This window comes from Orcinus orca, chromosome 12, assembly GCF_937001465.1.
Source record: "Orcinus orca chromosome 12, mOrcOrc1.1, whole genome shotgun sequence".
Taxonomy (NCBI): Eukaryota; Metazoa; Chordata; class Mammalia; order Artiodactyla; family Delphinidae; genus Orcinus; species Orcinus orca.
Window position 1 is genome coordinate 13,769,115 of NC_064570.1, and position 13,169 is coordinate 13,782,283.

The following is a 13,169-nucleotide window of genomic DNA, read 5'->3' on the forward strand; positions in this document are numbered from 1 at the left end:
TTGTTAGCAGGACATTTTTCAATTTTCTGTAAGAATAAAACCCTCTGATGGGACTCTCTGATGTTTGAAATTCTGATGATTAACTCTGGGGGTTGTGGTTGGCCTCCAGCTCCCCCACGTTCTCCTGGAGAACATGGTAATGATATCTACATGTGACAAGAGTTAAAATGCTAATGACCAGTATTGTAATTTAGCAAATGTAAGAAAATCAAAACAGTATCTAGTTAAGTGTGGGAAATTGATTATACGCATCCGTAGTTGCAGCCACTACTAAAACCCTAATCAAATAAAAGGTCAAAACCTACAATGGCAAAAAGAACAGAAGAGAAGATGATAGAGCTGCCAGACATCCGAGAGAATTTGGAAGATGGAAAGTAGACAGATGAACAGTGATGGTGTTAGCAGAGTGGAGGATGGAGAAAGCTGATTCACGCCACAGAGTTCCCAAAATGCTCACCCAGGAAGTGGAGCTATCAAGTCTGTGGGGCTTTAAAGGGAAAATGGCGTGAAAGTCTGAGAAAGGAGTGGTGAGATGAGCAGATTTCCCCTAAGCCCAGCTAGTCAGGCAGCTCTGCTTTGTTGACTCTCTGGAGAAGGCCATCCAGAGGGACTTGGGATTCGATGACACAGGACGCCATCTGTGCTGGAGCCACTCTGTTAAAAACAGAGGGATTAAGGGAAAGACTCTGTGCCAAACCCCACAGCATCGCCTCTCATGAGGTCACTAGCCAGGCTTCTGCTGCAGCCAGGATTTACACGAGAGTTTCAAAATCCAATTCAGTTATTCTGTAAAAGTCCCCCTGCCCCCAAAATAAAGTGGAAAGGAAGAAATTACCAAAGGAGTAATGCAGAAAAAGCATTCCCAGATTGAAAATTTACACACTTCTAGAACACAAACCCTACAGGTGCCCAGGAAAATTAAAAACAAAGCTATAATGAAATTTCAGAACATGGGGGATAAAAGAAGATTTTAAGGCTTCCAAGATGAAAAAGTTGGATTTCTCCAAAACAAGGATGGAAGCTAGTAGACAATGACGGAATGCCTTCAAAAAGCTGAGAAATTTTTTTATGATTTAGAATAATATATCTGCCATTTCATATATAAAATATTTACCTTCTGTGCACACATTCACAAGAAGCTAATGAAAGATATGCTCCATATACTGAAATGAGAGGAAGAATAATATTCAACCCAGGAGAAGGAAGTCCCCAGGATGATGGTAAAGGGAAGTCCCAAATGACAATGGTACTGCAACCTAGGAAGAGCCTGTCCAGACAGGAGCAGGGAGTCTGGGTGCTCTAAGAGGAACATCTCCAAGGAAGGAAATAGTTGAACCAGATGACCTGATGGGCTTAACCATACTGGAAGGAGCTTTATTAGCACCATAAGAGAAAGAATAGCAGTTAGCAATATAAATTTTTTTTTATTAGAGTATAGTTGCTGTACAGTATTCGGTTAGTTTATACTGTACAGCAAAGTGAATCGGCTATACGTATACATCTATCCCCTCCTTTTTGGATTTCCTTCTCATTTAGGTCACCACAGAGCACAGAGTAGAGTTCCCTGAGCTATACAGTATATTCTCATTAGTTATCTATTTTATACATAGTATCAATAGTGTGTATATGTCAATCCCAATCTCCCAATTCCTCCCACACACCCCCTTTTCCACCCTGGTATCCATATGTTTTTGTTCTCTACATCTGTGTCTCTATTTCTGCTTTGTAAATAAGATTATCCGTAACCATATTTTCAGATTCCACATATATGCATTAATATACGATATTTGTGTTTCTCTTCTGACTTACTTCACTCTGTATGACCGTCTCTAGGTCCAGCCATGTCTCTACAAATGACCCAATTTCATTCTATTTTATGGCTGAGTAATATTCCATTGTATATATGTACCACATCTTCTTTATCCATTTCTCTATTGATGGACATTTAGGTTGCTTCCATGTCCTGGCTGTTGTAAATAGTGCTGCAGTGAACATTAGGGTGCATGTGTCTCTTTGAATCATGGTTTTCTCTGGGTATATGCCCAGTAGTGGAATTGCTGGGTCATATTTTAAAGAGAAAAAGAGAGCGAGGGAGAGAGAGAGAGAGAGAGAGAACTATTGATTTTAGAAAAACAAAAAGTTATGTAAGAGAAGAAATATAACCACAGCATATTTTGTTGCTTAAATGTGAAAAGTATTAAAACACCATAATCATGCAAAGACGTGATTATTGCTCTAGCTATAAGAGGTGCTAAAATAGCTATTGGAGCCCCGTGAGTCATGTAGAAGTTTATTCCTTCTCTGCTGTAGAAGCACTGATAATGTCTAACATTTAAAAATCAAGAAATAGCAATATAAACATGTTACTTAGAAAAACAGAAGTAAAAACCAGAAGACAGAGCTACAAGAGATGGAAATGGTTTTTTCTGGAGAAGAATCAGGAGTGAAATGAAAAGGGTACTACTTCATTGGAAGCTTAGTAGTCATTTTTGACTTTTTAATATATTAATAAATGTTCATATAGCCTTTTAATTAAAATTTAAAGGTTAAAAAAAAAACCTGTACACCGGTAGTTAAAATTGAAGACTTTCTGGATTCCAGTCCTGGCCTCACCACTTTTCTGTGTGAACCAGAGCAAAGTAATGAACTCTTAACCCTCAGCTTCCTAACATATAGGTTGCTGACAATGAGTACATGGCTCCCTGAGTTATTGTAAAAGGTTAACAAGAAAAGCACTTAGCACAGTGCCCAGCATAAAGTGGGCGCTTAGCAAATTTTATTTTAATCATATCATATTTACTAGTTTCCTTTATGGAAATTGTTTGACCATGATTTTGTAAAAATTGTAGCATTTGGGGATCCATGTTTGAAAAGACAGATAAATAGTAATCTGTCTCCAAAAGGGAAAAATTCTGACAAATATTTAAATGGACAGATTAAATTGGTAAAAAATACATCGTCTTCTATTTCCCTATGTGGAGTTTCTATATGTCTCTCTTGCCAATGTACTTAATTCTTATAGATTTAATTGGGCAAACGTATATATAGACTTGAGATGGCTTCAGAGAGCGTTTTGTCCGATTTCTCTGTGTTATAAATGAAAAAGAATGAATCCAGTGACACTATGTGACAATTTGAGGCCATCACCAATGGAAGTTAAAACTGAGACTAAAATTGTGATCCGTATTTGGGTACTTATATAATTATAAGACCCCCTCAAGCCTTATTTTATATATTGATCTGAACAAAAACTTCTGAGCAGAAGCACAGGGGGACTTCTCTCCAGTGTTTACTGTGTTAACCTGGTCAAGCTCCTGGAGGTAAATCTCACCAAATTGGGGGCCCCCATGGCTGGGTGGGTCAGAGGTGTCCACACTGAGCCTCCAACAGTTTGTCAATTAGAGTTCTGGGTTTCACACGCCATCGCTGGTTCCCACAGTGGTTTCCCCTTATGAGTCTCCCCTCTGAGAGAGATTCAAAAGTATATGGAGGAGTGATGTCACCAAGACGGTGGCATAAGCCGTTCCTGACTTAAGCCCCCATCACAAGAAGACCAACAAGCAACTATCCATAGACAGGACACCATTGTGAAAATCCCAGAACCCAGGGTGAGGCTGCAGCAGCCCTTGGACATCAGAGACTGAGAAGGACCACGTTAGAAGGTGAGAGGAGTGGCTGCACTCTGCCCACATCGCCTGCCCCAGGCTGGCACACCACACCAGAGCGCCCCAGCCTGTGGTTTCTCCAGTTGGAAAAGAGAGGCCAAGGTGGGGAATTCCCTGGCCGTCCAGTAGTTAGGACTCCACACTCTCACTGCCAGGGACCCAGGTTCAATCCCTAGTCAGGGAACTAAGATCCTGCAAGCCGTGGGGCACGGCCGAAAATTAAACAAAAAGAGAGAGGCCAAAGTGGACACCCAGCTCCCCCAGTATTGTGTGACGCTTCCCAGGAGGCCCGCTTGGGTCTCTCTTCATGGGGGTCACTAAGGAAATCTATGAGGCTCAGTCATGGGGGATCAGATGGAGATGGAGAAGGGGTATGGGGCTTACAGCACCTGCACTCAGATCTGGGTGGGCTGCATTCCTGCTTGCAGCTGCACCCAGCAGAGATGCCAGCCAGCGTCTCTGCTCATCAGCAGAGACCAGCCAGTGGCCCCGTCTAGCCTGCAAACTCAGTTAGCAGCTCTGCTTCATTTGGGTCCCCAGACAACTGGCATTACAGGCCTTGGAGCTCTTTCTACCCCCTGGCCTGGGCAGGGAGGCAGATTCCCAGCCCCACCCAACAGCTGAGCACAGTCTCCGTACCCCCCCACCAGGAAGCCTGGCCAGAGAATCCAGGCAGCCATGGAGCCCATCCAACAGCCCTGCTTGGGCGGGGAGCCAAGCCAGAAGCCCTACCAACTGTTGAGCATAGCCTCTGGCCTTGCATAACCAAGGAGCCTGAACAGTGACCTTAGGCATCCTCAGAGCCCAACCTACAACCACACCCAGCCATGGAGCCCCGACTACAACTCTACTCAGTGGTGGAGTCCACCCAAGGGCCTTGTCTGATTACTGAACACAGCCTGCAACCTTGCCTGGTCAGGAAGCCCAGCCAGTGACCCCGTCCAATTACCAAGCATAGCCTGCGACCCCACCCAAGAAGAAAGCTTAGACAACAGCCCAGCTAGACCATGGAGCACAGTCTCTAGGCCCACTCACTGTGGGATTCAGCTGGCAGGCTCTCCTAACCAGAGAGCCTGACCAGTAATCTTGCCCAACAGGGGAGCACAGCCAGCAGTCTACCTGATGGCAAAGCCTAGACTGTGGCCCTGCCCAACTCCAGGGCACAGCCTGCAGCCCTGCATGATCACAGAGCACAGCCTGAGGCCTCACCTGAACAGAGTCCAGCCAGCAGCACCTTCTGGTCTGGGAGCACAGCCTAAGACCCCATCAAGAGCAATTACAGTGAGACTTCCCTGGTGGTCCAGTGGTAGAGCATCAGCCTTCCAATGCAGGGGACGCGGGTTCGATCCCTGGTCAGGGAACTAAGATCCCACATGCCGCAGGGCAACTAAGCCCACGCTCCACAGCTACTGAGCTTGCGCACCTCAGCTAGAGAGCCCACGTGCCACAAACTACAGAGCCCACGTGCTCTGGATCCTGTGCACCACAACCAGAGAGAAGCCCACACACCACAGCGAAAGATCCGCATGCCGCAGCTAAGACCCAACACAGCCAAAAAGAAATTAAATAAATAATAAATAAATAAATCTTTTAAAAAAGGCCAATTGCAGAGACCAGCTTGTAGCCCTGCCCAATCACAGGGTCCAACCAGTGGCACTGCCCTGCCAGGGGACGTACCCTGTGACCTCACCCAGTCAGAGGTGACTCTAGGGCCCAGCCAGCAGCACCCCCAGGCCCACCCCAACCTCAGAGCATGGAACGTTTTCCAGGAGAGATTATATGTTAGATCACAAAACTAGTCTTAATAAATTCAAGAAAATGGACGTTGCATCAAGTATCTTTTCCAGCCACAATGATGTGAGACTAGAAATCAATAACAGGAAGAAAGCTGGAATATTAACAAATACATGGAAATTAAACAACACACTCCTGAACAACCAGTGGATCCAAGAAGAAATCAAAAGAGAAATAAAAAAATATCTGGAGATAAACAAAAAAAGGAACCCAACATACCAAAACTTATGGGATGCAGCAAAAGCAGTTCTAGGAGAAAAGTTTATAGTGATAAATGCTTCCATTAAGAAAAAATAAGGATTTCAAGTAAACAGCCTAACTTTATACCTCAAGGAACTAGAAGAAAAATGAAAAAACTAAGCCCAAAGTTGGCAAAAGGAAGGAAATCATAAAGAGTAGAGCAGAAATAATGAAATACAGAATAGGAAAACAACAGAAAAGATGAACGAAACTGAGTTGGTTCTTTGAAATTATAAACAAAATTGACAAACTTTTAGCTAGAGTAATCAATTAAAAAAGAGAGAGGACCAAAATAAATAAAAATTATAAACGAAAGTGGGCACATTACAAGAAATACCAAAGATCATAAGAGACTACTCTGAACAATTATAAGCCAACAATTTGGACAACCTAGGAGAAGTGGATAATTCCTAGAAGCATACAATCTACCAATATTGAATCATGAAGAAATAGAAAATCTGAGCAGATCAATAATGAAAGGAGGTGGAATCAATAATTTAAAACCTCCCAACAAAGAAAAGTCCAAGACCAGATGGTTTCATAGGTGAACTCTACCAAACATTTACAGCCAATTCATCTCACTCTTCTAACAAATTGAAGGGCAAAGAACATTCTCAAACTCATTTTATGAGGCCAGCATTACCCTGATACTGAAGCCAGATAAGGACACCATAGGAAAAGAAAGCTATCAACCAATATGCCTGATGAATATCGATGCAAAAATTCTCAACAAAGTACTGGCAAACCAAATTCATCAGCACATTAAAAGGATTATACACTGTGATTAAGTTGGATTCGTTCTGGAATGTAAGAATGATTCAACATATGCAAATCAGTAAATGTAATATATTACATTACTAAAATGAAAGATAAAAATCATACGATCATCACAATAGATGCAGAGAAAGCATTTGACAAAATTCAAATGATAATAACTCTCAACAAATTGGGTGCAGAAGGAATGGACCCCAACATAATAAAGGACATATATGACACACCTGCAGCTAACATACTCAGTGGTGAAAGATTGAAAGCTTTTCCTCTAAGATCAGAAACAGGACAAGGGTACCCACTCTCACCAATTCGATTCAACATAGCACTAGAAGGCCTAGCCAGAGAACTCAGACAAGAAAAAGAAATAAAAGACATCCAGCTCAGAAAGGAAAATGTAAAAATTGTCTCTGTTTGCAGGTGACATGGTCTTATATATAGAAAAATCCTAAAGACTCCACCAGAAGACTTTTATAACTAATAAATTCAGGAAAGTTGTAGCATACAAATTCAACATACAAACATCACTGTGTTTCCATACACTAACAATGAAGTATCTGGAAAATAAACAAAGAAAACAATCCTATTTACAATAACATTAAAAACAGTAAAATACTTAGGAATAAATTCAACCGAGGAGGTGCAAAATCTGTACTCTGACACTATAAGACATTGATGAAAGACATTGAATAAAACACAAATAAATGGAAAGATATTCCATGTATTGGAAGAATTAATATTGTTAAAATGTGCATACAACCAAAGCAATGTATAGATTCAATGCAATCCCTGTCAAGATTCCAATGGCACTTTTTACAGAAATAGAAAAAAATCCTAAAAGTCATATGGAACCAAAAAAGACCCCTAATAGCCAAAGCAGTCCTGAGAAAGAAGAACAAAGCTGGAGGCATCATACTTTATGCTTTCAAATTATATTTCAAAACTATGGTAATCAAAACAATATGGTACTGGCATAAAAACAGATACATAGACCAGTGGAACAGAATAGAGAGCCCAGAAATAAACCCACACATACACAGTCAACTAATATTTGACTAATAAGAATACTCGATGGGGAAAAGGTAGTTTTTTCAAAAAATTGTGTTGGAAAAACTGGATATTCACATGCAAAAGAGTTAAACTAGACCTCTATTTTACACAGCTTAGAAAAATTAAGTTGAAATGGATTAAAGACTTAAATTTAAGACCTGAAACCTAGAGCAAAACATAGGGAAAAGGCTTCCTGACATTGGTCTTGGCAGTGATTTTTGAAAGCACAACCAACAAAAACAAAAATGAATAGGTGTGACTAAATCAAACTATAAAGCTTCTGCACAGCAAAAGTAACGCTCAACCAAATGCAAAGGCAACCTAGGAATGAGAGAAAATGTTTGCAAACCACATATCTGATCAGGGGTTAATATCTAAAATATACAAAGAATTCCTACAGATGAACAGCAAAAAATAAATTATCCAATTTAAAAATGAGCAAACGACCTGAATAGACTTTTTTTTTTTTGCGGTACGCGGGCCTCTCACTGTTGTGGCCTCTCCCGTTGCGGAGCACAGGCTCCGGACGCGCAGGCTCAGCGGCCGTGGCTCACGGGCCCAGCCACTCCGTAGCATGTGGGATCTTCCTTCCCGGACCAGGGCAGGAACCCGCGTCCCCTGCATGGGCAGGCAGACTCTCAACCACTGCGCCACCAGGGAAGCCCTGAATAGACATTTTTACAAAGAAGATAGTCAAATTGCCAACAGGTACATGAAAAGATGCTCAGCATCACTAATCATCATGGAAATGCAAATAAAAACCACAATGATATATCACCTCACACCTGTTAAAATGGCTATTATCAAAAGACAAGAGATAAAAAGTACTGACAGGGATTTGGAGAAAATGGAACCCTTGTACACTGTTGGTGGGAATGTAAGTTGGTGCAGCCATTATGGAAAAGAGTATGGACTTTCTTCAAAATATTAAAAATAGAACTACCATATATGTTCCAGCAATTCCACTTTTGTATGTATCTGAGGGAAATGAAATCACTATCTTGAAGAAGATATCTCCACCCCCATGTTCATTGCAGCATTATTTACAAGTGAATACATGTAAACAACCTAAGTATTCATCAACAGGTGAATGATAAACAAGGCATTGAATTTGCCCAGAGTTCTACCATGTGAAATCTTCATATTAACCACATAGAATATAAATGCAAAATATGCATTATTTTTTCTGTTGAGTTTTTACTCAATTTACTCAGAGTATTCCATTATTAAAAAGGAGGCCTGTTGGTGTCATGTTTTGCTTGCCCTATTCATCGAGGTCCTCAATGTATTTTCCTTTTCTTTTATACAGTTCTCGAATTTGCCTAGCTTTTCTCTTGATAATTCCTCAACTTACTCAGTTAGCTGGGATTTATATTCTTGTATGTATATTCTTCTTCCTGTTTTTCTCCTTAACACCATGTTCTAATATCTTCTATACAAACTCTAGCTTATTGTTGAATGCAATAACAGTGCCTTTGATTAATTTTGGAGATTTCATAAACTCCATAGACACAAGAAAATAAATTCTGTACAATATTTCTATTTCACTAAACTGTCATTTCAAATCTCTTTCATAACCTCTCAGTTATATGGAAGTTATCACAGGAATTGCTGGTCTAAAAATATAAACTAAAAATATTAACAAAAATTGAACTTTATTATCATATTTCATATCTTCCTATGTCTGTCCTACATTTAAATTTGCTCACTGAGGAAGCTGCTGCTGATAACGATGCCATACATGACAGAAAACCTAGGTCCCTTCAACCATGGTACCTTTTAATGATGGGGGCATTAACTGTTTAAAACAGTTTGTAGATCTTTGGAGATCAAATCCCAGTTTTTGAGTGCCAGCTCTTAACAGGAGCACATGTATTCCTTTGACTGACTGATCTATGGATTGGAATGGAAGGGAAAATCTGTGAAGTAGAGACTGGGGCAAGATTCATTTTTCTATCACTAAAGAAGCTCATTTTACTCAATACAGTTGACGTAGTCTCTTTTATTTGTTCAGTTGATATTTTGGCTTTGCTCACATAGCTAAAATATTTCTAGATTCATTTTCTCATACTTTTGAGGTTCCGGTATTTTATAAAGGAACTTGAAGAAACTTCATGCGTTCAAACAAATGAAATATTTGTCGAGGTTTTGCCTGAGCATTTCTGAGTCAGTGAATATACTGCTGCGGTTTCTCCCATCTGTACGCAAGCGTTTGAATGAAGCATGTCTCCTTCCCTGCAGGAGCTTCAGAGAGACATAGAGAAACACAGCACGGGTGTGGCCTCTGTCCTCAACCTGTGCGAGGTTCTCCTGCATGACTGTGATGCCTGTGCCACAGATGCCGAGTGCGGTTCCATCCAGCAGGCTACGCGCAACCTGGACCGGCGATGGAGAAATATCTGTGCTGTGTCCATGGAAAGAAGGCTAAAGTAAGCCGGGCTGTGCAAACAGTTGCGAAAGAGGAAGGACCAAAAAAACAAAAAATTTACCCAGAGTGTCTACGGTTCACTATTTGCTTTTGGTTGCAATGTCCAAAAATAGCCTTGGTTTCCCAAAGTTGCCATCATCTACGTTTACTTGGGAAAATAAGTACGTATAAAGGTCATATATAAATATAACAAGCCAAGTTACACCTGACCTAACAGTTTAAATATAATTCAGAGAAATTAAAATACGCCCTTGCTGAACAAATATAATGTTACAGAATTGGTGCTCTGGAAAACTAACATTCTTTCGTGGAAAAGGAAATAATAAAACAAAGGACATATCTTTAAGCCCTTTGAAATTCAAGGTGGTAAAAAAAATAGTGATTATGTTAGAAAATTATCACAGTGACTTCAGGCACATAATCTTTGTGCTCTCTGGGGAACTCTTGAAAGGATACTGTTTATCTTGCCATCATTGGTAGATTTTGATTAGGGTAAATTTGACATTGAACTTAAATGGATTTTCAAACCTTAGTATAAGTTCAACGGAAGCTTGGTATGAGTGTGCACTGCAGGCACGGTGTTGCACTTTTTTCTTTTTTTTTTTTTGCGGTACGCGGGCCTCTCACTGTTGTGGCCTCTCCCGTTGCGGAGCACAGGCTCTGGACGCGCAGGCTCAGCGGCCATGGCTCACGGGCCCAGCCGCTCCGCGGCATGTGGGATCTTCCCGGACCGGGGCACGAACCCGCGTCCCCTGCATCGGCAGGCGGACTCTCAGCCACTGCGCCACCAGGGAAGCCCACGGTGTTGCACTTTTAAACTTCCTTGCGTGTACCCAGAACAGTTCACACCATGTGCTTATCTTACTCAGTTTGACTAATTCCAAATCCAGAGCTGCAGGACGTGTGTTTAAACACACACACACACACACACACACACACACACACACACGCACGCACAGCTGTTTCATCTTAGCTCAAACAGTTGTTTCTTTTTCGGTCTGGGCAAGTTTGGCTCAAGGAACGGTTATTTTTTTGGCACCGGGTTGCTTGTTTTGGGCACTCTTAGTCCTGTTGCAGGTACCAGACAGGGTTCTGGAGTACAAACAGTCTCAAGCGATCAGATTCTGTTCTTTCATTTCTGTCTTAGAATTGAAGAGACGTGGAGATTGTGGCAGAAGTTTCTGGATGACTTTTCTCGTTTTGAAGATTGGCTGAAATGCTCGGAAAGGGTAGCTGCCTTCCCCAGCTCTTCTGGGGTGCTCTATACAGTTGCCAAGGACGAACTAAAGAAATTTGAGGTGATTTTCGGTTTCAAATATTTCATCTTTATTTTGCTACGAGAGTAGCCAGCTGGTAGTTGGTGTCCCAAGACCTAAACAATCTGTTCACCCACATATTATTTGTTCAAACAGCTAGGTGATGACTTTCTGGCCATCTTTATTATTACCTCATAAGTAGGCAAAGAAGAAGAGAAAGGAAGTTTTTACTTTAAGATTGTCAAGAATTACAAATAAAGTAGTAATGCCCTTCATTACATTATAGAATTATTCAATTCTGTTAGAAAACACGAATCATGATTCCCCCCAAAAGATCTTGGCATTCTTTTGATCTCATAATTTTTTACAGTCAACCTTCTAAGATTCAGATATGATGGTTTTCCATGCCAAAAAAAAATGATCATGAAGAACCTAGGGGCAAGACAGGAACAAAGACACAGACCTCTTAGAGAATGGACTTGAGGATATGGGGAGGGGGAAGGGTAAGATGGGACAAAGTGAGAGAGTGGCATGATCATATATACACTACCAAACATAAAACAGCTAGCTAGTGGGAAGCAGCCACATAGCACAGGGAGATCAGCTCGGTGCTCTGTGACCACCGAGAGGGGTGGGATAGGGAGGGTGGGAGGGAGGGAGACACAAGAGGGAAGAGATATGGGGACATATCTGAATCAATAACTGATTCACTTTGTTATGAAGCAGAAACTAACACACCATTGTAAAGCAATTATACTCCAATAAAGATGTTTAAAAAACAAAAACATCTATCTGTCTTTCAATGTATTTTCTTGATTTTTTTTAACCTAACTGGAGCATAGATATATATGTATTTTTTAATCATTGATAAAATAGAATTGGCTCCAGAATTGATCAAATATTTTAAATCATAAACCATCTCTAATTATAAATGAAGAGCAGCGCCATTCTTGAGTCACCAAGATTTTTCAATTTTATAGAGACAAAAATGACAGCAGTATAATTGTATTCATAAACAAAGGAATCATTCAGTAACAGATTCTAGTTCCTTGCCATTCTGGGCAGTCTCGAGGCTTGCTCTGTCGCTGGGACAGGATGAAATCCCAACTTCTCAGCCTCTCATTTTCACAGAGGACCTGACGTAGCCTTAAGCTGACCATTTTTTAATTTGAAGTTTCTTTTCCCATCAGTGCCCACTGATCGGCAGTTGTGTTCTCAGATACGCTGACAGAGAGCAGTTCTGATGCATGGATCTTACAAAAATCATTCTTGGTTGCTAAGTCTGCCCCAAGCTCCCTGAGATATTTTAAACTAAGACTAAAAAAATCCAACCAAATTCAGCTGGATTTATTTTTACCTTGTGATGCCAGTTAACCAGGCATTTTTTGAGGCCTGTTATGAAGTTTATGAACTAAACATGAAGTTTAGTTTTTGTTCTTGTGGAGTTTAAAATCTACAAGTCATAGATGGGCAAGTCATGAATCTATAAAAGTGTTCAAATACTATGTGAAATAAATAAGTTATTCTGATGTCTGAATATGCACTTATATGTAACTATACCACTAAATTCCAGGGAAAAAAAAATCCTATCTAAAAGCTTTTCCCTTAGAAAAGTTCTAGTAAAAAGCCACAGTAACTTCTGCAGTAGATTTCAGATCATCCCAGTGTGAACCAGTGCTAGTGGAAATATTCTTGTACTGCATCTTATGACACTCAGCTTCATAAAGGTTAAACCTTCTATAGTTGGCTTACACTCCAAAGCAGATTAAGTAAGATCCTTGTTGATGCTATTTTAGACCCTCAGATTTTATAGCAAAGGTTAGCCATGTAGTTAAGCTTATAATGCTATATAGTTATATAGCTAGTTAAAATGAATGATTTTATTACTTATCTTTGTAGTTAATTTTCTTAAGAGACAGAAATAAATTACAAAAACAAAATTTTGTTTACGGCGGTCTTTGCCTG

General features: G+C 40.5%; 1 protein-coding gene across 4 annotated transcripts in view; it reads left to right on the plus strand.

Annotated features, from left to right (window-relative positions):
• The window catches only part of SYNE1 (spectrin repeat containing nuclear envelope protein 1), a 464,259-nt gene that overhangs the window by 421,988 nt on the left and 29,102 nt on the right, over positions 1 to 13,169 (plus strand). For all 4 annotated transcript variants that reach the window (XM_049695244.1, XM_033404753.2, XM_033404761.2 and 1 more), the window contains 2 exons: positions 9,762 to 9,949; positions 11,096 to 11,246. In XM_049695244.1, the coding sequence (XP_049551201.1) occupies positions 9,762 to 9,949; positions 11,096 to 11,246 (339 nt within the window). The remainder of the gene's footprint in view (positions 1 to 9,761; positions 9,950 to 11,095; positions 11,247 to 13,169) is intronic.